Source organism: Desmodus rotundus, chromosome 6, assembly GCF_022682495.2.
Source record: "Desmodus rotundus isolate HL8 chromosome 6, HLdesRot8A.1, whole genome shotgun sequence".
NCBI lineage: Eukaryota > Metazoa > Chordata > Mammalia > Chiroptera > Phyllostomidae > Desmodus > Desmodus rotundus.
This window is the reverse complement of record NC_071392.1, coordinates 44833111-44859333: the sequence shown is the minus strand read 5'-3', so window position 1 is coordinate 44859333 and position 26223 is coordinate 44833111. Positions and strand designations below refer to the sequence as shown.

General features: G+C 39.0%; 1 protein-coding gene across 5 annotated transcripts in view; it reads left to right on the top strand.

The window, feature by feature from the left end:
- The window catches only part of NAPEPLD (N-acyl phosphatidylethanolamine phospholipase D), a 60990-nt gene that overhangs the window by 17083 nt on the left and 17684 nt on the right, over positions 1-26223 (top strand). For all 5 annotated transcript variants that reach the window (XM_053927047.2, XM_045193877.3, XM_024558869.4 and 2 more), the window contains exon 2: positions 14695-15001. In XM_053927047.2, coding sequence (XP_053783022.1) covers positions 14708-15001 — 294 coding nt within the window. In that variant the 5' untranslated portion in view covers positions 14695-14707. The remainder of the gene's footprint in view (positions 1-14694; positions 15002-26223) is intronic.

The window sequence follows — 26223 nt, the reverse complement described above, 5'->3', positions numbered from 1 at the left end:
CAAGTCCTCTCCACCCCGGTGCCCGTCTCCGCCCCTACCAGTCTGGATGAATGTTTATTTTCTATTTCCTTGGTGTTGGTCCCCCTTGCTGTTTGATTTTCTGTCAGTTCTGGTTGTGCGAGGAGGCACAGTGTGTCTACCTACGCTGCCATCTTGGTTCTCCTAGCCTTCATAATTTTTTTAAAAAAATATTTATTTGTTTTTAGACAGAGAGGAAGGGAGGGAGAGAAACATCAACGTGTGTTCGCATCTCGTGCAGCCCCTACTGGGGACCTGGCCTGCAAACCAGGCATGTGCCCTGACTGGGAATTGAACCGGTGACAGTTTGGTTCATAGGCTGGCACTCAATCCACTAAGCCACACAAGCCAGGGCTAGCCTTCATAATTTTTAAAAAAATGTATTTATTGATTATGCTATTACAGTTGTCTCCCCCTTCACTCCCCTCCTCCCTGCACACCCCCTGCCTCCCACATTCCCCTCCTTTAGTTCATGTCCATGGGTCATACATATAAATTCTTTGGCTTCTACATTCCTATACTGTTCTCACCCTCCCCCTGTCTATTTTCTACCTACCATTTATGCTAGTTATTCTCTGTACCTTTCCCCCTGCTCTCCCCCTCCCACTCCCCTGTTGATAACCCTCCATGTGATCTCCATTTCTGTGGTTCTGTTCCTGTTCTAGTTGTTTGCTTAGTTTGCTTTTGTTTTTGTTTTAGGTGTGGTTGTTAATAACTGTGAGTTTGCTGTCATTTTTACTGTTCATATTTTTTATCTTCTTTTTCTTAAATAAATCCCTTTAACATTTCATATAATAATGGCTTGGTGATGATGAACTCCTTTACCTTGACCTTATCTGTGAAGCACTTGATCTGCCCTTCCATTCTAAATGATAGCTTTGCTGGATAGAGTAATCTTGGATGTAGGTCCTTGCCTTTCATGACTTGGAATACTTCTTTCCAGCCCCTTCTTGCCTATAAGGTCTCTTTTGAGAAATCAGCTGACAGTCTTCTGGGAACTCCTTTGTAGGTAACTGTGTCCTTTTCTTTTGCTGCTGCTAAGATTCTCTCCTTATTTTTAATCTTGGGTAATTTAATTATGATGTGTGTTGGTGTGTTCCTCCTTGGGTCCAGCTTCATTGGGACTCTCTGAGCTTCCCGGACTTCATAGAATCTGTTTCCTTTGCCAGATTGGGGAAGTTCTCCTTCATTATTTGTTCAAATAAGTTTTCAATTTTTTGTTCTTCCTCTTCTCCTTCTGGCACCCCTATAATTCGGATGTTGGAACATTTCAAGATGTCCTGGAGGCTCCTAAGCCTCTCCTCATGTTTTTGAATTCTTGTTGCTTCATTCTTTTCTGGTTGGATGTTTCTTTCTTCCTTCTGGTCCACACTGTTGATTTGAGTTCCAGTTTCCTTCCTATCCCTATTGGTTCTCTGTACATTTTCCTTTATTTCACTTAGCATAGCCTTCATTTTTTTCATCTAATTTGTGACCAAATTCAACTAATTCGGTGAGCATCCTGATTACCAGTGTTTTGAACTGTGCATCTGATAGGTTGGCTATCTCTTTGTCACTTAGTTGTATTTTTTCTGGGGCTTTGATCTGTTCTTTCATTTGGGCCTTTTTTTTTGTCTTGGCGCGCCTGTTACATAAAGGAGCAGAGCCTTAGGTGTTCACCAGGTTGGGGCAACCCATGTTGCTTTGTTGTGATGCTGTATGTGGGGGAGGGGTCCGAGAGGGAACAATGGCTGTTGCTCTGCTTTCTGCCAGTTTTCACTCACTTCTCCTGCTACCCACAATCAAATTGGGCCCTTGTGGTGCTGATTCCCGGGTGGGTGGTTTGTTTTAGGACCCTGTGGGTTTCTCCAAGGAACTGTCCTGTGAGGCTAGGAGTTTCTCCTGCTGCTGCCTGAACCCCCACAGGTGTTTTCAATTAGTGGCTTGAGGCTTTATTTCCTGGAGCTGGAGCCCTGGTCTGTTGCCAGCCAGCTACAGCCTTGGTGCCCTGCTCAACAATCTGCTGGCTGCCTCGCTGGGTCCGCCAGCCACCATCTTGCCCACCCTGGTCCCCTAGCTACCGCCTTGCCGAGAGTCCTCTCCGCCCAGGTGTTCATCTCCACTTTTCCTACCAGATGAATGTTTCTTCTTTAACTCCTTGGTTGTCAGACTTCCCATAGAGTTCCGTTTTCTGTCAGTGCTGCTCGTTTTTTGTTTGTAAATTGTTGTTGTCCTTGTTTTGGTTCTGCAAGGAGGCACAGTGTGTCTACCTATGCCTCCATCTTGGCTGGAAGTTGCGTTGGTAATTTTCTTTTAATGTTTTTATTTTTAGAGAGAGGTGAAGGGAGGGAGAAATAAAGGAAAAGAAACATCAATGTGTGAGAGAAACATCCATTAGTTGCTTCCTGCACACCCCCAGTTGGGGACTGGCCCACAACCTAGCCATGTGCTCTGATCAAGAGTTGAACTGGTGACCTTTTGCTATGTGTGACAACGCCCAATCCCTTGAGCTACACCAGTCAGAGCTAGCCTTGGTTTTAAAGTCTTTTTATCACAAATAAGTATTGCTGCTCTAGCTTTTTTTCCCTTTCCATTTGCATGAAATGTCTTTTTCCATCCCTTTACTTGTAGTTTGTGTGTATCTTTTGTTCTGAGGTGGGTGTCTTGAAGGCAGCATATATATGGGTCTTGTTTTCTTATCCATTCAGCTACTCTGTGTCTTTTGATTGGAACATTTAAGCCATTTGCATATAAAGTGATTAGCAATAGATGGGTATTCATTACCTTTTTAAAACTATGTTTCTCTGTTTTTTAATTTTCTTCTTCTCCTCCTCCCCATCTTCCCCCATTAACAGTTCTTGTAATACTGGTTTGGTGATAATAAACCTTTTTTTTTCAGATTTTTTAAATTTATTTTTGGAGACAGGGGAAGGGAGTGAGAAAGAGAGGGAGAGAAATATTGATGTGAGAGAGAAACATCAATCGGTTGCCTGTTGAACACTCCTCAGCCAGGATGAAAACTGCAATCCAGGCATCCACCCTGACCAGGAATCGAACAGGTGACCTTTTGCTTTGCATGATGACACCCTACCAACTGAGCCACACCCGTCATGGTGGTAACAAACTTTTATCTTTTTCTTGTCTAGGAAGATCTTTATTTCTCTTTCATTTAAAATTTTAGCCTTGTTGGGTAAAGTATCCTTGGTTGTAGGTCCTTGTTTTTCATCACTTGGAGTATTTCATGACAATGCCTTCTGGCCTGATACGTTTCTGTTGAGAAATCAGCTGACAGCCTCATGGAGTTCCCTAGTAGGCAACTAACTGCTTTTCTTTTGCAGCTTTTAAGATTCTCTCTTTGTCTTTAATCATTGCCATTTTAATTATGATATGTCTTGGTGTGGGCCTCTTTGGGTTCATCTTGTTGGAACTCTGTGCTTCCTGGACTTGTGGTGTGTCTTTTTCCTTCACCACTTTAGGGAATTTTTTGGTCTTTATTTCTTCAAATAGGTTCTTGATCCCTTGCTTTCCCTCTTTTCTTTATGGTACCCCTGTGATGTGGATGTTGTTACACTTCAGGTTGTCCCAAAGGTCCTTTAAACTAGTCTCATTCTTTAATTTTATTTTTCTTTTTGCTATTCCGATTGGGTGTTTTTTTCTTCCTTGTCTTCCAAATCTCTCTTTTGATCCTCTGCTCCATCTAACCTACTGTTTATTCCTTCTAGTATATCATTTATTTCAGATACTGCATTCTTCATTTCTGACTGGTCCTTTTTTTACGGTTTCTATGTCCTCTTTTCATGCTGTTGAGCATTTTTATAATCATTACTTTGAACTCTATATCTGATCAATTGCTTGCCTCCATTTCATTTAATCTTCTTCAGGAGAATCCTCTTGTTCTTTCATTTGCGGCCTGTTTCTTTGTCTCACCATTTTGGCTACCCCTTTTTGTGTGTGTTTTTTTTTAATTAGTTAGAACTGCTATGATTCCCAGTCTTGATAGGGTGGCCTTATGTAGTAAGTGTCCTGTGGGAACCAGTGGGGTAGTCTCTCTGATCACCTGAGGTGGGTGCTCTAGGAATGTTTCTTGGGCATGTTATGTGGGCTCTCCTGTTGTAATTGAGTCTTGATTGCTATTGGCTCATTCTTGTGTAATATCAACCCTCAGTCTGGCTGACTGTGAGGATCAACCCTCAACACAGTGTACAAGCTGCTGTGCAGGTGTTGATTACACAAAGTGGAATTTCCCTCAGCAGGGTTTGGTGCCTACCAAGATCTCTCTGGGGACAAGCTGTTGTGAAGCTTACTGAATCCTGTGCTGTTGTTGTTTGGAGCTGCCCACTTGGTGTATTGGTCCTGGTTCTCACTGGAGTGCCTCTGGTACAGAGTTATGTGAGACGTTGCCTGTGACTGCCCCTGGGCAACCTGTTGGGACCTCTCAGTGATGCACATCTGTGGCTCCCCCTCCTTGGCCTAGTTGAGTGCTGAAAGGATGAAGTTGCACATGAAGGCCAGCTTTTACGAGTACCAGGATGGGAGAGGGCCAGCTAAAGTCTAAAAACACCTAGAGATCTGCCTCCACCTACGGGCTGGCTGGTAGGCATAAGTACTGAAAGTATTTGCAGCTATACTCCTCATCAGGGCTTACGCTCCATAGAGTGAGGCTATTGCTTCCCCCTAGGCAGAATGCTGCATGAGGGGAGTGCTCTGCCTGATAAAGATGGCTTCTGCAGTATGGGGATTGACCAAGCACAGGGATCCTAGTGTCTGACCCTTCAGCTCTCTCCCCAGAGCCACCAACCCCAGATTCTCCTCATGCACTCTAGTCTGCTCTGCCCTCCCTCCTCCGGAGCCCAGGATGAGTATCTATGAACAAAATTCTGTGTTGCCCCTTTAAGAGGGTGGCTACATCTCTTGCTGCCTCTGCTCAGCCAAATGTTATTTGGGTGCCTTTCCAGGTACTGGTGCTCTTGGCTGGGGAGCCTGGCTTGGGGTTTAGAGCCCACACTTTTCATGGGAGCCCCCTTCCCCCAGCATTGGAGATATCCCTCCAGAACTTCAGCTGCCACCGGTGGGAGCCCAGCCAGCCTCCTCATCCTCTGCACTTCCTACAAATCTTGATGTAGCTTCTTCTGTAAGTCCTTGGTTATAAGGCTTCTCTCTAGTTAGTCTTCAGTTGGTTATTTGGAATGATTTTTCTGTAATTTAGTTGTAATTCCAGTTTTGGTCCTGGAAGGAGGTTGGTGTAGCATCCATTTATTTCAATGGCATCTTGGTTCTTTATACTGTGATTTTTAGAAAGGATAAGGAAACTTAGACTTTTTATAAACCTTTAAGAAATAACTTTATTTTTCACTTACAATTAACATACAGTATTACATTAGTTTCAGGTGTACAGCATAGTGATTACACATATACCTTACATGGTGGTCACCCCAATAAATCTCATACTCATCTGACACTGTACAGAGTTATTAGAAGTACTAACTGTATTCCCTATGCAGTACTTCACATCTCCATGACTGTGTTATAGCTGGCAATTTGTACTTCTTAATCCCTTCCCCGTTTTCACACATCCGCTGACCCCCTCCCATCTGGCAACCATCAGTTTGTTCTCTTATCTATGATTTTGTTTCTGTTTCATTTGTTTGATTATTCTGTTTTTGGATTCCACATATGAGTGAAATCATATAGTATTTGTCTTTTTCTGTGTAATTTCTCTTAACATAGTGCCCTCTAGGTCCATCCATGTTGTCACAAGTGGCAAGACTTCATTCTTTTGTATGGTTGAGTAATATTGCATTGTATATATGGATATTCTTTATCTATATGTCTATGAATGGACACTTAGGTTTCTTTCATATCTTGGCTATTGTAAATGATGCTACAATGAACATATGGTGCATATGTCTTTTCAAATTAGTGTTTTGATTTCTTTGATAAATAAGCAGAAGTGTAATTGCTGGGTCATGTGGTAGTTTAATTTTTTTGAGGAACCAAAGTACTTTTTTTACATTAAGTTTTAAAATGGATTTTAGAAAGAGAGAGGAAGAGAGAGAGACAATGAGAGATAGAGACAGTGATTTGTTGTTCTACGTTTTTGTGCATTCATTGGTCTTGTATGTACCCTGGCCAAGGATTCAACCCACAAACCTTCACTTATCAGGACATTCTCTAAATCACGGGTGGCAAACACAAGGCCCATGGGCTGAATCCGGTCCTCCACCTTGTTTTATCGAGCCCAGCACCTTGTTTCTACCCAACATCAGCTCCTTGCCCCTAGTTAAGGAGTAGTTACATTTATACAGTCCTAAAACTACATTTGGCCCATTGAAGGCAACCACAAGGCTGATGTGGCCTCCAGTGAAAAAGAGTTTGACACCCTCACTCTAAATGCTCTAACTGGCTGAACTACCTGGACAGGGCCACATAAAATTTTTATGGCAAGAAAAATTTCAGCAGTCTGAGTTTTGAAATCTTTCTGAAACTCTAGAATGTTATCTTTCACCTGAAAACAACTTACTTGCATCTAAAGATTCTAGTTATTATTTATTCTTTTACTGACCATAAATAATATAATAACAGTTTACATTTGTATAGTGCTTTGAAATACTAATCTGTGATCTCATTGCTCCACATTACAGTCCTTTGCAGAGATATTTAGGAGTTGTCTTCATTTAACAGATGAAGAAGCCATTCAAAAAGGTTGTTATTCTCCCCAATGCCTCTAGTTAATGATAGAATTGATATCTTGTTTTTGACTCCCAACTAATGTTCATTTCACTTTTGTGAAGATAAATTGTTTGGTGAGATATTTAGATTTATGTTATATATACATACTTCTAAAAGTATATATGCATATATGTATATTCTAACATATTTGAGACTCAATTGTTACTAAAAATTGTCATAACTTATTTTTAGTGTGTAGGTACTATATATTAAGCTGTTTTGCTTTCCTTTAGCTTTTTAGCAAAACTGGTTGTTAAGTCAATAAAGTGAATTAAAAATGAAATTCACTGATAACAAGCAATGCAGTCCTTTCTTCCTGTATGTATTTGTGTACATACCTCCCAGAGAACATTGTTACTTTCATTGTCTAATGAACTTCCCAGCTTGGACATACTTACTCTCCCACCAGTCTCCTAAATGCCTGTGGAGCAAGGAAATGTGTATTGCGTGTGAAGAATGGGGACAGTTTAATTTTACCTACCAAAGCATTTTGCAGATCCTTCAATGAATTGAAAGTTTCATTAGCTATGCAATCTAGCATTGTATTAAAAGGACCCTTTTCTTCACTAGAGGTAGGAGGCCTAATATAAAATTGTGAATTTAGTGTTCTTTTAGATATCTGAAAAAACAGTTCTGAATATTTTCCAGCTTTAATGTATCTTTGTTGGTATGTAATGATATCACTCAACCAGCATTTATTAAGTGGCAACTCTAGCAATGATGATTTGTAGTGTCATGATTTATGTTATGTGGCAGTCCCAAACATACATGGTAGTATTGTATTTTTTCGTAAATGATAAAGTAGTGCATTCATTTCTAGGCAGCTGAACAAATCTTAAATTAATGTCAAAGTAAGAAAGGATGAAACAGTTGTTTTTGAAATAGGGAATTCTTGGTTTTTGAAAGCATTTTCCCATGTGTACAGTTATTGAAGTAAAAATATTTGTAATTGGCAGACTTGTGTTTACCAAATGTCACAGAGATAAGTTTAGAAATATGGGGTTAATTCATTTTATTTATTAAGTACAGTTAATCTTCAAAGAAATGTAGAGAATGTAGTTAATAATTACTAGATGGAATTTGTGCTGTCCTTTTTTGTAACAAATTGTTCTTTAAAATGAAACATTTATATTTTATATTTCAGTTGTCATAGGGCTTTATTACCTTCAATTTTCTTCTGGATTCTAGCTTTGTAGGTCCAAACGTAGCTGTGGTTTACAAATGTAGCTGTTCACAGAGAAAAGGAGGGCTAGCAAAGTAGTTATTGTTCTGATTATATTTAATTATCTATCAAGGCTAATGTTTGTACTCTTGTTCCAAAATATATATTTTTATATATAAAATGGTATATTTCACAAATTTGAAGACAGACACATTTGAACACCACTGCTATCAGGATATGTCATAATGTATAACAATTAAATTGATAACATTTTTATTTTCTTAGTGGCACATAAAATAACAGTGTGCCTTATAATTCATGTTTTCTTAAACTGGATGAAAATCAGTATAATGTAAAGATCTTTATCAAGTTTGGAACTCCCCTTTGAAAAACAGGTTGTTTACAATTTGTATATACGTATGAGTATGCTCATCTTTCTCTTACTGTTTGCCAAAAGCAAGGCAGAATTTTCACTTACCTGTTAATTTTGGAGACAGGTATGTAACAAAAGTAATAAGAAATTTGCTACATTTAATTAAGGAAACTGCAGCCTAGACATATTAAGGGGTTTGTTTGATTTGCAAGGCTGAAAGCTAGTTAATAGCACCCACTCTTCCATATGTGGGTGTAAGAAATGTCCAAACCTGCAGAGAATTTTTATGTTTATTTGAGCCAAAGTGACAACAATTGCTGGGAAGTGAAAGCCAAACAGAATGAGAAAGTGCTCCAAAGAAAGGAAATTTGCAGCTTATTTTATACAGTAGAATCAAAGGAGGAAACATTAAGGGGGTGTTCCATGAAATTCATTGGTGGTAAATTAGGGAGGCGGGAGAAGGCAAAGTGGGGGAATCTCTGAGCTTGAATAAAGAGTAAAACAGAGAGACAGATACTTCTTTCACATTGGCAGGTACAGGGTAGTTAACAACACTTACAGTGCATAGAGATGGTGTGCGGCCGAGCAAGATAACAGTGAGGGGCTCTGTGGTCCCTTCCTCTGGTGCTGTGGGTGTACCCTGAGGGGTCTGGAAAAAGGGGATTTTTGACATTCCAAAGCGTGTTATTTTAGATCCAAAAAGGCAATAGACAGGCTCAGTTAAGGTAAAGATTGACCTTTGTCTAGGAAGCTACATGCCTAGGCTGTGACTACCTGCCATAACTCATTTTTAGTTAAGAAATTGTAATTTCAGACCGTCCTATGTGGTTGCTTTAGGTCTTGAGTTTGTAAGGCCCACCATGCAGACCTCACGTGAGCTTGTCTGGTTTAGTATGTGGCCCCTTTTTCATCCACAGTCATTTCTAGTTTTCTCATCATTTTCTCTTTGATGTTTAAGGATGGCCCTTGTGAGACTGAGGCTGTATCCACTACAGCGTGACTAGAAGGCTGGTGTCCCACGACCCAGCCCTCAGGCAGGCCCTGTCTATACCTGTGGGCCGAGGCTGGCTTTGTTGCAGGAGCACACTCACTGAATGGACTTCCGTAATTTTCCTCCAAACGGACAAGTCCAGATTGTCCTGGTTCAGGTTTTTATGTACTTTTGTTCCTTCCCAACATTTCATACTTAAGAGTGCATAGTGTAAGTGATGTGTTCTAGAGCCAGCATTTTGTGTTGCTTGAACAACTTTCATGTCCCTGCCCACCCATTTCCTCTTCCCATCCCAAGGATATTTAAACAACCATGTGCAAAGGCTCTGTCAAGGCAGAAGGGGGCCCTGAGGAAAAAGATAGAAGGCCACTGTTTGGACCAGCAAAGGTGAGTGTGGGCAGGGCTGGAAACACACCATCTTCCTGACCATTGCTATCATTCTGAGACCAAAAGAGTCCTCTGGAAGGCATCCTTTTTGTGTGTTTTCTATCAAATTTGCCTTTTAAAATATCACTTCAGAAGACTGGATTTTATGTGTTGAGTGAGGGTGTATGTTAAGAGAGGATGGCTGTTTTGGTAAAGACTTTTCCCCCAGTGATGATTTGGGGTGAGAGCTTGAGTAGATGGGAGGTAAGAAAATGGGGATAGTGTGAATACACAACTTCGAAAAAGTTTATTGTTCAGGGAGAAAACAGAGCAGTGAACCTACTTCTCACTCTTGCTTTTAGTCTCCAGGCCCCTGGAAACCTCTGTGTTATCTTACTCTAACTTTTTTCATCCCCAAAGCAATCTAGATCCCAGGCTCATGCATTCCCACTGGGTGTCAGTGAGCCATCTGCTTCAATTCTTGCTTCCACACTGGGTCAGAATCCACCTTCTCTTCTGTACTCCAAATACTTGTTTTCCTCTAATTCTTTTATTTGGTAAGTGGTGCTGCCACTTCTGACTCCTCCCACTTTTGTAACCTCCACCTCACCCCCACCTGTCCCCAAAATTGTCCAAAGTTTGGGACTATGCAGAGACTCTGGAGTCTTAGTGGTTCATCTTCTTTATTGTCTCTTGGATTTATTCTGTTCTTTCACTTCTTGCTTTCACTGTCTCATCATCTTTCGACTGGTCGTATCTGCCTCTCAGTGCTTCAATTAAAAACTGGGGATTACATTACCTACCTTGAAAATTTGCTAGGATCAGCAGTTTATTTTTATTTATTTAAAACTTTTAAAATTTACTAATTTGTGAGAGAGAGAGAGAGAGAGAGGGAGACAGACAGACATTGATTTGTTGTTCCATTTATTTGTGTACTCATTGGTTGATTGTTGTGTGTGCCCTCATCTGGGATCAAACCCGCAACCTTGGTGTATTGAGACGATACTCTAACCAGCTGAGCTCCCAGCCAGGGTTATTTATTTATTTTTTTTTTAGTGAAAGGGGAAGGAAAGGAGAAAGAGAGGGAGAGAAACATCAATGTGTGGTTGCCTCTCCCACACCCGCTACTGGGCACCTGGCTTACAAACCAGGCATGTGCCCTGACTGGGAATTGAACTGGCAACCCTTTGGTTCGCAGACTGGCACTCAATACGCTGAGCCACACCAGCCAGGGCAATATTTATTTAGTTTTAAAATAATCTTTACTTATAGATTTGAGAGAACGAGGGAGTAGATGGGAAGGGGAATTGGAGAGGAAGAGAGGGACGTAGATTTGTTGTTCCACTTATTCATGCATTCATTGATTGATTCTTGTACATGCCCTAACTGGGTGGAACCCACAACCTTGGCGTATTGGATGACGCTCCAACCAACTGAGCAACCTGGCTAGGGTAGGAGCAGTAGTTTAAATGATATGTGTAGAACAGGTAGCTCAGAGTTTTGATATTAGTGGATGTTCTGGACTTCCTCTGTTTCCTACTCAGTAATTTATCTTTCTGCCTCCAATTTTTATCCATACCCTTTCGTTTTTGTCCGGCTACCAGGGTTGTCTTCTCTAAATATGCCCTCTAAGCACCTTCAGTTTTTCTCCATCACCTACTGTGTAGCCAAAGCTTGTTAGTGCCTCAGTCCAGGCCCCAAATGTAGTCCCATTGTTTACAGTCCCGTCCTTTACACCTTTATCATCTCGACACTCACAGGCCTTTCTTGCTTCTTAGGTCCTAGCTGCATTAGATGTTGTCTAAAAGCCCAGTTTTGACTTTACTTTTGTGGTTTTTGATTCAGATTGCCCTTTTTTCCTTTCTCCCTATCCTATGATTGTTTAAAACAATGAGCCAAAAATGTACAGGATAGTTGGTAGAATTCTATATGTATATGTATGTGAATGTATGTACCTATATATACGAGTATGTAGACACAGGCATGTATCTTACAAGCTCTTTATCATTACAAGGGATAGCATAAAGTTGGCTCTTTCATCTGTTACACATATTATCTTGGGGATTAACTTAGACTCTAAACTTGTGTGTTTACATCTATTTAATGAAGTGGGGTTTTAATGGATGGTCTTTGTTTCTGTCTTTTGTCAAGGCCTGGGCCAGAACTTAATCATAACCCAGGTAGAGCGATTCTGTGAGAAGCGCTGACATAACTTACCCAGATCCTTTGCTTTCTAGTAGAATTTAAAGAATTTAGACAAATGGCCAGTTAGCAGGAAAAGGGAAAAAAGAATTAACATTTGGTGAAAGACAAGCACTTTATGTGTGTTATGTCATTTGCCAGTAATCATCTGAACCCCTATGAGGTAAGTAGGTATTTAACATGAGAAAATTGAGGACTAGAAGGTTAAGTTATTTGCGCAATATGTAAAGCTGGTTAGACTGTCTTAGCTATTATGCTCTCCCACAGGCAGTGAAGGCTGAGTAACGGCGAGTGCTTTTGTCAGTTCTGGTTTTTTTTCCCTGAACACTGATTATTCTCTAGACCGTAGACTATTTACTCCTGACAGTTTGAAAAAAACGTTTTGGTTCAGTGAACGTGTTTGTCCTGGGGTTTGTGTTCTTTCCCTCTCTCTCCTGGATAATATTTTAATTTAAACACTATTAAAATCATAAAAATAATATTTGGCTTTCTGTTACTGTGCTTATTTTCTTAGGATTTTAAAATGTATTAAGTGTATGCATTGTATTTAAACTGGACAGAAAACAAATATTTGTTTAGTACAGTAGGAAGGAAATGAAATTCATGGCAGATGAATGCATATTCTTAATACATTATCACTTTTATGTGTTTGGAGTCCTGTATACATAGTTGAAAAGCAAGGATTTCAGTGCCTTGCGTTAAGTGGTGGTGGTGGCAGCAGTAACAACAGCTAACATTTGTTGAGCTGTGATTATGTGCATACACTTGTGTTAGATTTATTATGTGCATGTTTGTAAGTATTTTACTTGTATTAGCGATAAGCACACACACACACACACACACACATGGTCCTGCTCAAATAACATCTCTTTTTTAATTACAAAATCTTTTATTACAAAGTCATAAGCATGTAATTCTGTAACATAACACTATCACACTCAAGCACACCATATGACATTTTGGGTGAAATGTTCAAATTAAAACTATGAATTATTACACCCATTATTATTACCCTACCAACCACACTCAAGAAGACCTTACTTCTGATGAACCCTGCATATATATTTATCCTCACCTGAGGATATGCTTGTTGATTTTTAGAGAGAGGGCAAGGGAGTGAGAGAGAACGGGAGAAAAACATTGACTGGTTACCTTTTGTATAACAGTGGACCAAATCTGCAGCCCAGGTATGTGCCCTCACAGGGAATTGAACCCGCAGTATTTCAGTTTATGGGACAATGCTCCAACCAACTGAGCCACCCTGGCTAGGGCTTGCATTAGCTTTTTAAATCCTCTCAATAAACCTCACAGGCAGGTCATGTAGTATCTCCATTTTATACACGAGGAAATCAGGGCACAGAGAGAGTAGGAAGTTTACTTAAGGTCACATAGCTAGGACACACACTGCACTGCCTTGGCGGTTCTAAACCTGAGGTAATCCAAATTTGTATTGTTTGCCACTTAACTGTGTTATTGAAACTCACTGCACTTTTTAAGGGTATGGTGTAACAGATCATCTTCAGAGTAAAAACTGACTAGGCCTAGTAGGGTTACAGGTAAATTACTTGAATTACTGAGGTATCCTCAAGGAACTAAGGCATTCCTTATTATGTGTTATTAACAATATTTTTAAAATCCAGGTATGATTTATTCTACAAGGTGCTTTATTCTACAAGATATCATTGAAATGGAAAATTTCATGTTTAAATGTTGGCTGGTGGAGTAGGTTGTTTTCGATTATATCTGATAAGGAATTTTAAAAAGGTATGGCAGGAATAGGTAAACATCCTTTCTATTTAGCCAGCAGTAATACTGGGTTCCAAACTTTTAATTCACAGGAAGAAAGTTTGAGCTAATAGAGACATAGTGATTTTATAAGTGTGAGGTAATTTTTATTGGCTAGGAAATACACTATATGTTTTAATGCCTTTATATTAAAGTCAGTATTTTTTATCCTTTTTTAAATTTATTTCTAATTGTTGTTCACTTGCAGTTGTCTCCATTTTTTTCCCTCATTGCTCTCCCCTGCCCTGTCCAACCCCTGCTCCCAAAGACAGTCCCCACTCCATTGTCCTTGTCCATGGGTCCTTTGTACATATTCTCCTTCTTTCCCCCGTTACCCCCCTCCCCACACCCTTCTGGTCACTGACAGTTTGTTCATTATTTCCATGTCTGAGGTTCTTTTTTGCTCATTTGTTTGTTTTGTTGATTAGGTGAGATCATATGGTATTTGTCTTTCACTATCTGACTCATTTCACTTAGCATAATGCTCTCCAGTTCCATCCATGCTGTCGCAAAGGGTAGGAGCTCCTTCTTTCTTTCTGCTGTGTAGTACTCCATTGTGTAAATTACCACAGGTTTTTGATCCATTCATTTACCGATGGGCACTTAGGCTGTTTCTAGCACTTGGCTATTGTAAATAACGCTGCTATGAACATAGGGGTTCTTTTGAATTGGTGTTTCAGGATTCTTAGGGTACAATCCAAGCAGTGGAATCACTGGTTCAAAAGGCAGTCCCCCTTTTAGTTTTTTTGAGGAAATTCCATACTGTTTTCCACAGTGGCTGCATCAGTCTGCATTCCCGCCAGCAGTGCACTAGGGTTCCCTTTTCTCCACAGCCTCTCCAGCACTTGTTTGTTTATTTGTTTATGATGGTCATTCTGACAGGTGAGAAGTGGTATCTCATTATGATTTTAATTTGTATCTCTCTGATGGCTAGTGATGCTGAGCATCTTTTCATATGTCTCTGGGCCCTCTGTATGTCCTCCTTGGAGAAGTGTCTGTTCAGGTCCTTTGCCCATTTTTTAATTGGATTGTTTGTCTTCCTGATGTGGAGTCATGTATAAACTCAGTATTTTTCTCTTTTCTTCTTAGTTCTCCAAAGGACATGGATGAAAATGAAAGCAATGAGTCCCTGATGACAAGTAGCCAATATCCTAAAGAAGCAGTAAGAAAACGCCAAAATTCAGCACAGAATTCTGGAGGAAGTGATTCTTCTAGGTTTTCCAGGAAAAGTTTCAAACTGGATTACAGACTAGAGGAAGATGTAACTAAATCAAAGAAAGGAAAAGATGGGAGATTTGTTAACCCCTGGCCAACGTGGAAGAGTCCCTCTATCCCAAATGTTCTCAGATGGCTGATAATGGAAAAAGATAACAGCAGCATTCCATGTTCCAAAGAGGTAGAGTTTGGCTCTTATGAGTGCTGTGTATTTACTCTGTGTGTGTGTGTGTATAAAACTTTGCTGTGAATTGTTTTATGACATTTAAGTTAGTTGAACCCCTTTTATATGATAAGGTCAAGGGCTGGGTTCTGGGGAGATAAAGTAAATAAGGTGCCCTCTAATTCCTGGTTTAGCAGCAGAGTACATATATGAATAACCAACTCTGATCTGGTGGCAACTAGAGGTAGGAACAACAGAGTGCTTTAGAAGTGCAAGAAAGGAAGCAATTGTCACTGGTAGGGTTGGAAATGACTTTGCGGAGGAGGCGATATTTGATATGGGCCCAGAGAGAGAAAAAGTATTTTGGCAGTGGTTTTCTAGGTGGCATGAACAAGGTCACAAAGGTAAGAAAGTACGTGACATGTTCCAGTAATCTGATATGTATTTGGAATATGAATTATGAGGGTTAAGGCGTGGCATAAGAGTTCTTGGCTTTCATCCTTGGTTAAAACTGCTAAAGCTATAAAACAAATCTTCAGATAACCTTTTATACCCTTAACAATTGACAGTAGGTTATTGGCCTTTAAATATGTTGGTTTTACTTAGACGAAAACTTACTAAAGTTTGCCATGAGGTTTATTAGCTGAATGAGATTATACTCCAGTGGCTGGGGCGTGGCTTCCAATTGCAGTAGTACCTTTTTCTCCTTTCTCCTTTTCCCTCTCCTATGTTCTATCTCCCCTAGCCACTCTTTTCCACCAACCCCATGCCCTGCCAGGTGTTATGGGGAGTTGAGATACAAAGAACTTGAGGTTGGGAGTAGGGGATAGGTTGAAAAAATAGGGGCACGTATGAAGGCTTGATCTGCGGTGGCAAGAGGCAGGAGGTGCAGTGGGTGGGTGGTGGTGGTATATATTTTATCTGGGTATGTGCATCCATGTTTGTTTAAAGGATATGGGATAAAAAACCTAAAATTATCACTTTGATACTAAAGAATGTTTATAGTATTGATACTAGTAGGCAGAATTGATTAATGTGAATATCTTACCAGAATATTCTAATAATGAGTTAGGACATTAATAGGTAAAACCTTGTATTTATGTTTCAACTTTGAGAATGGGAGGAACAAGAAAATTTTTTTCTTCTCCTTCTGGACAACCCCATATGAAGAGAAATACGGAGTTGAGCTGTGAAGAAAAGGGTTAGGGCAGAAGGCCAAGACAGGTAGGCCACCTGTTGGGGTATATTGTTTCTGGTTTTTGAGCCACAGCTTGTAAAAAAAACAGAGATAGCAATGGTGTCTTTAGTTTGACCTTGTTTCAAGAGGAAGTGAGTGACCACATGGAGACAGAAGCACATCTCTGCAGTTTAACAGTTTGGAGATATTCTACAAACTGCACTGAATCTCTGAGAACTCGCCAGGCCAGTGGTCCTTAGGTTCTTTTGGATACTGGCCCCTTTTGTAAATCCAATGAAAGCCCTGGACCCTCTTTTAGAGAAGTACACACATGCACATAAATACATTGCTTTTTACTATAATTTTAGGGAGTTCTTGAACCCTCTCAAGCCAGGCCATTAACTCATTTATTCATTTATTTAGTCAGTATTTATTGAGCAGGAGCCCAATAAATAAATATCTAGGTGCTAGAGATAGAGCCATGAACAAAGCAGAGAGACACCCTTGGCTGCCTTGGATCTTAGGTTTAGTGGATGAGAGAGACAGTGAACAGTGAGTAAATTCTGTGGTATATTAGAAGATGATTAGCCCTGGCTAGTGTGGCTCAGTGGATTGAGTACTGGCCTGTGAACCAAAGGGTCACCAGTTCGATTCCGAGTCAGGCACATGTCTGGGTTGTAGGCCAGGTCCATAGTGGGGAACGCACAAGAGACAACCACACATTGATGTTTCTCTCCCTCTCTTTCCCTCTGTCTAAAAATAAATAAAATCTTAAAAAAAATGATTAGTATTCCAAAGAAAATAAAGCAGAGAAGGAAGTTAGGGTGATACAGGTGGGACCTACATTCCTTAATTAAGTGTAAGTTTTGGTGGTTTGGTTTTTTTTTTAAGGCAGAAGACTTTCTTTTTTTAAAAAAAGTCAAAGTAGGTCTCAATATGTACCACTTAAACATGCATCACATAAAAGGAGAAAGAAGACACTTCTGCCCTATTCTAATTTATATTTTGTTTCCTATCTCTTATCTGTATCTTGTTTCCAATTTTTACCACCTCCTAAATGTGATAGTCATATACTTTCTGAAAAACGAAAACTAAAACAAAAACATATTAAGAACCATATAAAGAACACCTGTTTCAGATCATTAGGTCAATTTAGAACTTAATCAAATTTCTGATATTTGGTTTTTTCTTTTTAAAAAAGATTTTATTTTTAGAGAGAGGGGAAGGGAAGGAGAGAGAGAGGGAGAAACATTGATGTGAAAGAGAAACATGGTCAGTTGCCTTTGGTATACGCACTGTCCTGAGACTGAACCCACAACCCAGCATGTGCCCTGACCGGGAATCACACTGGCAACCTTTTGCTTTGCAGGATGACACCCTTTCAACTGAGCCACACCAGGCAGGGCCTGGGAATTTTTGTTTGTTAGACATTGGGAGGCTAGAGTTTAATAAAACAACTTCAAATTATTGTTTTTTTAAAGATTTTATTTATTTATTTTTTAGAGAGGGGAAGGGAGGGAAAAAGAAAGGGAGAGAAACATCAATGTGTGGTTGCCTCTTGTGCGCACCCCCTACTGGTGACCAGGCTGGCAATCCAGATGTGTGCCCTAGACTGGGAATCGAACTGGTGACCCTTTGATTCACAGGCCAGCACTCAATCCACTGGGCCACACCAGCCAGGGCTCAAATTATTGTTTTGGCAGAAACAGACTCATAGACGCAGAGAACAAACTGATGGTTGTCAGATGGGAGGAGGGGTGTTGGAGGCTGGGTGAAAAAGATGAAGGGATTAAAAAACACAAATTGGTGGATACAAAATAGTCACAGGGATGTAAAGTACAGCATAAGGAAGGTAGTCAATAATATTGTTTTTCTGTTTTTAATTTTAATTTTGTTTAGTCTATTACAAGTATCCCAGTTTTTCCTTTACTTCTTTCTTTTTTTAATTATTTTATTTTATTTTAGTTAATTCTTTTTTTAATTTGTCTTTTTTTAATTAAAAAATTTTTTTATTGATAGTCAATAATATTATAATAACTATATATGGTGCCAGATGGGTGCTTGAATTTTGGGGGGATTTTATGATACGCAGGATTATAATTACTATATGTTATATAATCATATCATTATATTTATTTAGGTATGTAAATATGAAAGTGTTTTGGAGGAAACATGACTAAAGTATAAAATAACTAATAGAACAGATCTAAATAAAATGAAGAAGGGTCATTTAGCAGGGCTACACAATTTAGTTGCATTCTCCAACAACAGGGTTTTTTTTTAAGTTTAAAGGTCAGATTTATTTGAGAAAAACAAAAAACTTCACACCTCAAAAAATGGGACTCATGTATCAAGACATTTCCAAGATATTAAGTCTACAGATTACAAATCATTTTCATAGAGAATATTTTTTTGTACAAATTTTACATGTATTGAGGAGCGGGACATAAATTTCAGTTTCTGTTTTAATAATGTTTCTTTACTTGCACAGTTCCTGGTATTTGCCTTTCTGGGCCTTTAGAGCAGTGTGCCAGTTCACAGGGTTTGCATTGTTCAGATGCTGTCATTGCTTTGTGCTTGTCGCAGTTGGCTCAGTAACTTGTCACATTGTCATGATTCATCATAGTCACCAGTAGTTAGGGGGAAAGAGACAGAGAATCTCAAAGCGGGAGGGAGACAGGCACTTCCTGAGTCTAATTAGATGAAGGAGGCTGTCCTCCTCAAGTACTATGGGAGTGAGCCGGGGGCAGTCACATCAGAGCGTGGGAGACATAGAACTGTGGCCGCACAGCATGACCTAGTAGAAAAAGTGGGACACCAGGAGTGCCGAAACCAGGCTCAGCTTCAGGTTTCTTCCCCCAGTGTGTGACCTCATTTCTGTCACAATCCCTCAAGGAGCTCCTTTTCTTTTTTTGTCTATAAAGTTAGAATAAGACAGTTTAGGTCACTATAATTGTTTTTTGGTTTACCTGACACATGTAAGTACTTTGAAAATATAATGTACTCTTTGGCTGTGTGATATTGAAGAACGGTGCCCATTGGAAAAATGAAACATACCAATTATTTTATATTTATACTATAGTATGCTAGCAGGTTTCTTTTTTATTTTTATGAAGAGAAAAAAATGAATGTATACAGTTTTTAAAAAGTCTTAATACTGAAAAGCTTGTTAGACAAATAACTAGTCCCCTAACCAGCCCCTGCTACTCAGCCCCAGTCCTTGGAGGAAACAACTTTTAACCCTTTCCGACATCATTCCTCTGGAGTTTACTTTCATTATTTCTTTTAATTTTATTGTGATAAGAACACAACATGACATCTCTCTTCTTGAATTTGTAAGTGTACATTATACTTGACTATAGGTACAGTGCTGTACAATAGTTCTCCTGAACTTCATCTTGCTTAACTGAAACTGTGAGCCCACTGGTAGTAGCTCCCGACTTGCCTCTCCCCGCAGCCTCTGGCGACCACCATTCCACTCTTTGACTCTATCAGACGCCTCAGCTCTGTAGAATTGTGCAACATTTGTCTTCCTGTGTTCATTCATATTTTCTATCAGAGTTAACTGTGACTACCTTCCCATCTCTCTCCCATTTGATTAGCTTTTACTGTTTATATTGTTGTGAATATATCAGTATTTTTCAGTGATAAACTGAGTAATGTACTTTGGCCATGTGTCCTTTTTTATATACTTTTTCTCCCTGGGTTTAATGATACCTCTTTTATTTTTCATCTGCTTAACTTTCTGACTGACCATTTCCCTCCTTCCCATGGCTTCTCAATACAGTTTTCTTGAGGGAGACCCTCAGGGGGTCTTTTAGTTCAGGGCTGTAATCTGGGCTGGCAGCCCTCCAGGCTCCCTGCCAGCTTCCATCCTGGGGTCTCCCTTTACTATCATCCTGGCTCCTTTGCCTCTTCAGTGTTGCCATTTCCTGCATCTCACTTGTTCCTCTTTCTTGCATATTTTCTCATTTGGTGGAGTACATTCTTAATGAGAGCTTCCTGAGAAAAGGGTACTTCGGAAGTCAGTTTTTGATACCTTACTTGCCTGAAATGTCTTTATTCTCACTCTTATTGATAGTGTAAATATAGAATTTTAGTTTGGAAACAGAGTTTTCTCTCAGAATTTAAAAGCATTACTACCTCTGTGACCTTATTTTTAGTACTGCTGTGGAGAAAATTGGTATCTTCTTGATCCTTGTGTGTGGTCTTTATTTCTGTATAAACCTGGAGGATCCTCTCTTCAGCATCAGTGTTCTGAAATTTCACCACAACGTGTCATTATTTATTCATTATGCTTGATGTGTGGTGGGCCCTTCAGATAGGAAAGTCTGTTTCCTTAAGTTCTAGGAAATTTTCTTGTATATTTCTTTGAAAATTTCTTTCTGTCCAACTTTCCATTCTAAAATGAGTACTAATTATATTTTGGATCCCCTAGATCAGTCCTCTCTAATTTTCTTTTCATTTCTTCTGTATTCCATCTCTTTTTGTTTGCTTTACATCTGACAGATTTCCTCCAAAATTCATTCATTTTGGCCCTGGCCAGGTTGCTCAGTTGGTTATAGCATCATCCTGATATGCCAAGGTTGCAGCTTGATCACTTTTTAAAAAGATTTGAGTTATAAGAATCACCCGATGAATGCATAAGTAAGTGGAACAACAAATTGGTTTCTCTCTCCTTTCCCCTCTAAAATCAATGAAAAATTTTTTTTAAATTTATTTTTTTTAAATACTTATTTAAAAATTTTGTTCAAAATTTATTTATTTTGTTTTTATTTTGTGTTCCAGAGTTTTAAGTGATGGGTGAAAATGTCACAATATGAAATTTTAAAAAAAGAATAGAAAATATGAATACCATATGATCTTAACCATAGTTAAAAAATAGAACTGTGGGTAAAGATAGCATAATGTTAACAGTGGTTATATTCTTTATATATTGATATAAAGGATGACTACTTTTCTTTATATTTTTCTGTATTTTCCAAATATTTTCTTTTTTTTATTGTTCTATTACAATTGTCCCAATTATTGCCCCATTGCTCTCCCCTGCAATGCCCACCCCCTGCTCCACAGTCAATCTTCATCCTGTTCTCCATGCCCATGGGTCATTTATACATGTGTGTTGACTAGACCCTTCCCCTTCTCTTCCCCCTTATCTTTCTCCCCCTTCCCCTCTGGTCACTGTCAGTCTGTTCCTTGTTTCCATGCCTCTGATTCTGTTTTGCTCGCTTGTTTTGTTCATTAGGTTCCACAATAGGTGAGATCATATGGTATTTGTCTTTCACTGCCTGGCTTATTTCACTTAGTGTAATGCTCTCCAGTTCCATCCATGCTGTCATGAAGGTTAGGATTTCCTTCTTTTCTTTCTGCTGTGTGGTGTCCCATTGTATCAATGTACCATAGTTTTTTGATCCACTTATTTACTGATGGGCACTTAAGCTGTTTCTCGCATTTAGCTATTGTAAATAACGCTACTATGAACATAGGGGTGCATAGGTTCTTTTGAATTGGTGTTTCAGGATCCTTAGGGTATGTTCCCAGCAGTGGAATTTCTGGGTCATAAGGCAGTTCCATTTTTAGTTTTTTGAGGAAATTTCATACTGTTTTCCACAGTGGCTGCCCCAGTCTGCATTCCCACCAACAGTGCACTAGAGTTGCCTCTTCTCCACAATCTCCCCAGCATGTGTTGTTTGTTGATTTGTTTATGATGGCCATTCTGACAGGTGTGAGGTGTTATCTCAATGTAGTTTTAATTTGTATCTTTCTAATGACTAGTGATGTTGAGCATCTTTTCATATGTCTCTGGGCCCTCCGTATGTCCTCCTTGGAGAAGTGTCTGTTCAGGTACGTTTTAAAAATTGGATTGTTTGTCTTCCTGGTGTTGAGTCATATCAGTTCTTTATATATTTTGAAGATCAAACCTTTGTCTGATACACCATTGGCAAATATGTTTTCCCATATGGTTGGTTCCCTTTCCATTTTGATAATGTTTTCTTTAGCTGTGCAGAAGCTTTTTGGTTTGATATAGTCCCATTTGTTTAGTCTTTCCTTTATTTCCCTTCCCCTAGAACAGGGGTGTCAAACTCGTTTTCACTGGGAGCCACATCAACCTTGCGGTTGCCTTCAAAGGGCTGAATGTAATTTTAGGACTGATAAATGTAACTACTCCTTAACAGTTAAGTGAGAGCTCCGCGCTGCCGTTGGGTAGAAACAGGGTTGTGGGCCGGATAAAACAAGGTGGAGGGCCGGATTTGGCCCACAGGCCTTGTGTTTGCCACCTGTGCCCTAGAGGATATATTGGCAAAAATTGCTGCATGGGATATCTGAAATTTCACTGCCTGTGTTCTCCTCTAGGACTTACATGGTTTGATGACTTATGTTTAAGTCTTTTATGCATTTTGAGTTTATTCTGTTATATGGTGTAAGGTGGTGGTCTAGTTTCATTTTTTTTTTTTTGCATGTACCATTCCAGTTCTCCCAACGTCATTTGTTGAAGAGGCTATTTTTACTCCATTTTTATGCTTCTGCCCCCTTTGTCAAATATTAATTGGCCACAGAGACCTGGGTTTATTTCTGGGCTCTCTATTCTGTTCCATTGATCTATGTGTCTGTTCTTATGCCAGTACCAGACTGTTTTGATTACAGTGGCCTTGTAATATAGTTTGAGATTAGGTATTGTGATTCCTCCTACTTTGTTCTTCTTTCTCAAGATTACTAGGCTATTTGGGGTCTTTTTTGGTTCCATATAATTTTTGAAATATTCTAAATCTGTGAAATATGTCTTTAGTATTTTAATATGGATTGCATTGAATCTATAGGTTGCTTTGGGTAGTATGGACATTTTAATGTTGGTAATTCTTCCAGTCCATGAGCACAGTATATTCTTCCATTTATTTATATCTTGCTTAATTTCTTTCTTCAGTATTCTCTAGTTTTCTGAGTACAGCTCTTATACCTCCTTGGTTAAGTTTATTCTGAGGTACATTATTATTTTCCAAATATTTTATGAAGGGCATTTTTTTCTTCTAATCAAAGAGGAATTAAAAATATTAAGCAATTTTGATGGATGTTATACCATTAATACAGATAGTATATCAAAAATATAAAACATTATTATAAAGAACTCATATGACTCAAAACCAGGAAGACAACTCAATTAAAAAATGGGTAAAGATCCTGAACAGACACTTCCCCAAGGAGGACATAGAGAGGACCAATAGACATGAAAAAATGCTCAACATCACTAGCCATCAGACAGATGCAAATTAAAACCACAATGAGATATTACCTCACACCTGTCACAATGTCTATCATTTTTAAATCAATAAACAACAAGTGCTGGCGAGGATGTGCAGAAAAGGGGGCCCCTTATGCACTGTTGGTAGGAATGCAAGTTGGTGCAGCCACTGTGGAAAACAGTATGGAATTTCCTCAAAAAATTAAAAATGTAACTGCTTTATAACCTAGTGATTCCACTGCTGGGAACATACCCTAAGGATCCTGAAACACCAATTCAAAAGAACCTATGCACCCCTATGTGCATAGCAATGCTATTTATAATAGCTAAGTGCTGGAAACAGCCTAAGTGCCCATCAATAGATGAGTGAATCAAAAAACCGTGGTACATCTGCACAATGGAATACTGCATAGCAGAAAGAATGAAATCCTACCTTGTGTGACAGCATGGATAGAACTGGAGACTATTAATGCTAAGGTGAAATAAGCCAGTCTGTAAAAGACAAATACCCTATGACCTCAGTGATAACTGGAATCTAATGAACAAAATAAACTACTGAGAAAAATAGAACCAGAGACATGGAAACATGGAACAGACTGGTAGCTGGGTGAGGGGTGCGGGGGTGTCAAGAAGAGGGGGATAGTGGTGGAAAGAGGGGTAAGGGACTGGTCAAAGCACATGTTTGAATGACTCATGGAAAATGGAGAGGGGATTGACTGTGGGCTAGAGGGGTTGGCTGGGTAGAGGAGGGCAAAAGGGGAAAATGGGACAACTGTAATAGAATAAATGATAAAAATATAAAACATTAACATAATTCAGTTGGAAGAGATAAATCTCTATTCATGTTGAAATAAATATGAAAAAGAAAAAAATTTAATTTAAAAATTTAATTTAAATTTGAGTTGTGAAGTGTAGATATTAAAGTTTCCTGTGGACGAGGTGGCTGAGTGGTTAAGGCAATGGACCAACCAGTAAAGTTTCCTAAGATGGTAAAAATACTTTCAGTTGGAAAAAGGGATTACCTCAAGAGTTTTTAAAAGTGTTTTTTTTTTTTTTTTAGAAACCATGATTTTAACAGAGTTGCATCAAATTTTTGTCTTCTTTCTCATTCAGGCAAACAAACTCATACTCTCAAAATAATGAGTATATTACCAGGAATATGGATTTCATTGATTTAAAGTTAGTATCATTTATGCCATATAAAGAGTTATGATTTAATGAAAAGAGAGTGTCTTTAGAGTCAGGAAGACCTTGATTCCACTCCCGATGGGACACTTATTTGATGTTTGACCTTGGTGAGGTTCTTAGTGACTCACCCCCCTTTGCCTTGGTCTGGTTATCAGTAAAATGCCAGTAACACCTGCTTCACAAGGTTAGATGACATAATAATGCACCTAAAGCACCTGGCAAAGATTAGTGGTTGAATGAATGTTAGGATTTTCCCCTTTCCCCAAGATAAGTAAAATATTAACGAATGTACTGGTTAATTTGGGGCCTAGAAATTTTCCCATTTGCAGCTTTAAAAAAGGAAGACCAGCCAAGAAAAATTTAGATCAGTCAAGAAAATGCCAAATGAGCGCTTGGTTTCTTCAAATAAACAAGAATTTCCCTACCCCCATTCTGTGTGCTTTTTCAAACTCTGATGATCAAGTAAAAAAAAAAATTCTTTTGGAATCTCAATGGTAGACTATTGAGTTTTATGGGATAGTAGCTAGAGGCCAAATTCTTTAAAATAAGCTGCTCTTTTGTGATGGGCTTAGGATGAAAAAGGAACATGAGAAGAGTGTGATTGCTTAATTCAGATGTCAGTACTTGCCTTTTTTTCAAAAACAGCTTTGTTGAGATATAATTCACCTACTACAAAAATACGCAGTTCGGTGTTTTTTAGTATGCTTAGAGTTGTGCAACCATTGCCACAATCTAATGTATTTTCATTACCCTAAAAAGAAACCCATGTCTTTAGTCACCATCCTCCAATTCTCCTGCTCTCTTCCAGCCCCTGGAAGTTGCTAGTCTATTTTCTGTCTGTATGATTTTTCCTATTCCTGATATTTTGTAAAAATAGGATCATACAATAATATATGGTCCTCTGTGACTGGGTTCTTTCAGTACTTTACCTGTTAATACTTTGTTTGGAGAACAAGTTAGGGCTGCCAGAGGTACTCTATTAAAGGTTTTGTTTCCTCTCCACAGTCAACATATAATACCAGATACTGAACTTTAAATGGTTTTTATTTTTTTTTAAAGATTTTATTTATTTTTTGAGAGAGGGGAAGGGAGGGAGAAAGAGAAGGAGTGAGACATCGATAGGCTGCCTCTTATAAGCACTCCAACTGGTATGAACGCTCAACCCAGGCAGGCGCTCTGACCAAAAATCGCACCAGTGACCTTTCACTTTGCAGGAGGATACCCAACTCAGTGGGCCACGGCCATCAGGGCAAACATTTTTTATAGTTTTATTAACATAATAGAAGCTCCACATATTCAAAAAGTACAATTTGATGAGTTTTGACATAAGTATATACCCATGAAATGATCACCACAATCAAGATAATGAACATATCCATCATTTTCAGAAATTCATTGTCTCCTATTCTCCCCGATGTGATCCCTAGGTTGTTACTTAAAAAACAAAAATGTGTTAAATGAGATAATATTTCAGAGTAGTATAATGTTGAGAGACAGTATGTGTGGAAGCTGGCTGCTGGGTTACCTTGTGTGAATGTTGTGACTTCTCTAATTTTTTGTTTTCTCACCTGCAAAGTAGAGATTAGTTAATATACCTACCTCCAGTATTGTAGTTGGTATTAAACAAAAAAATTTTTT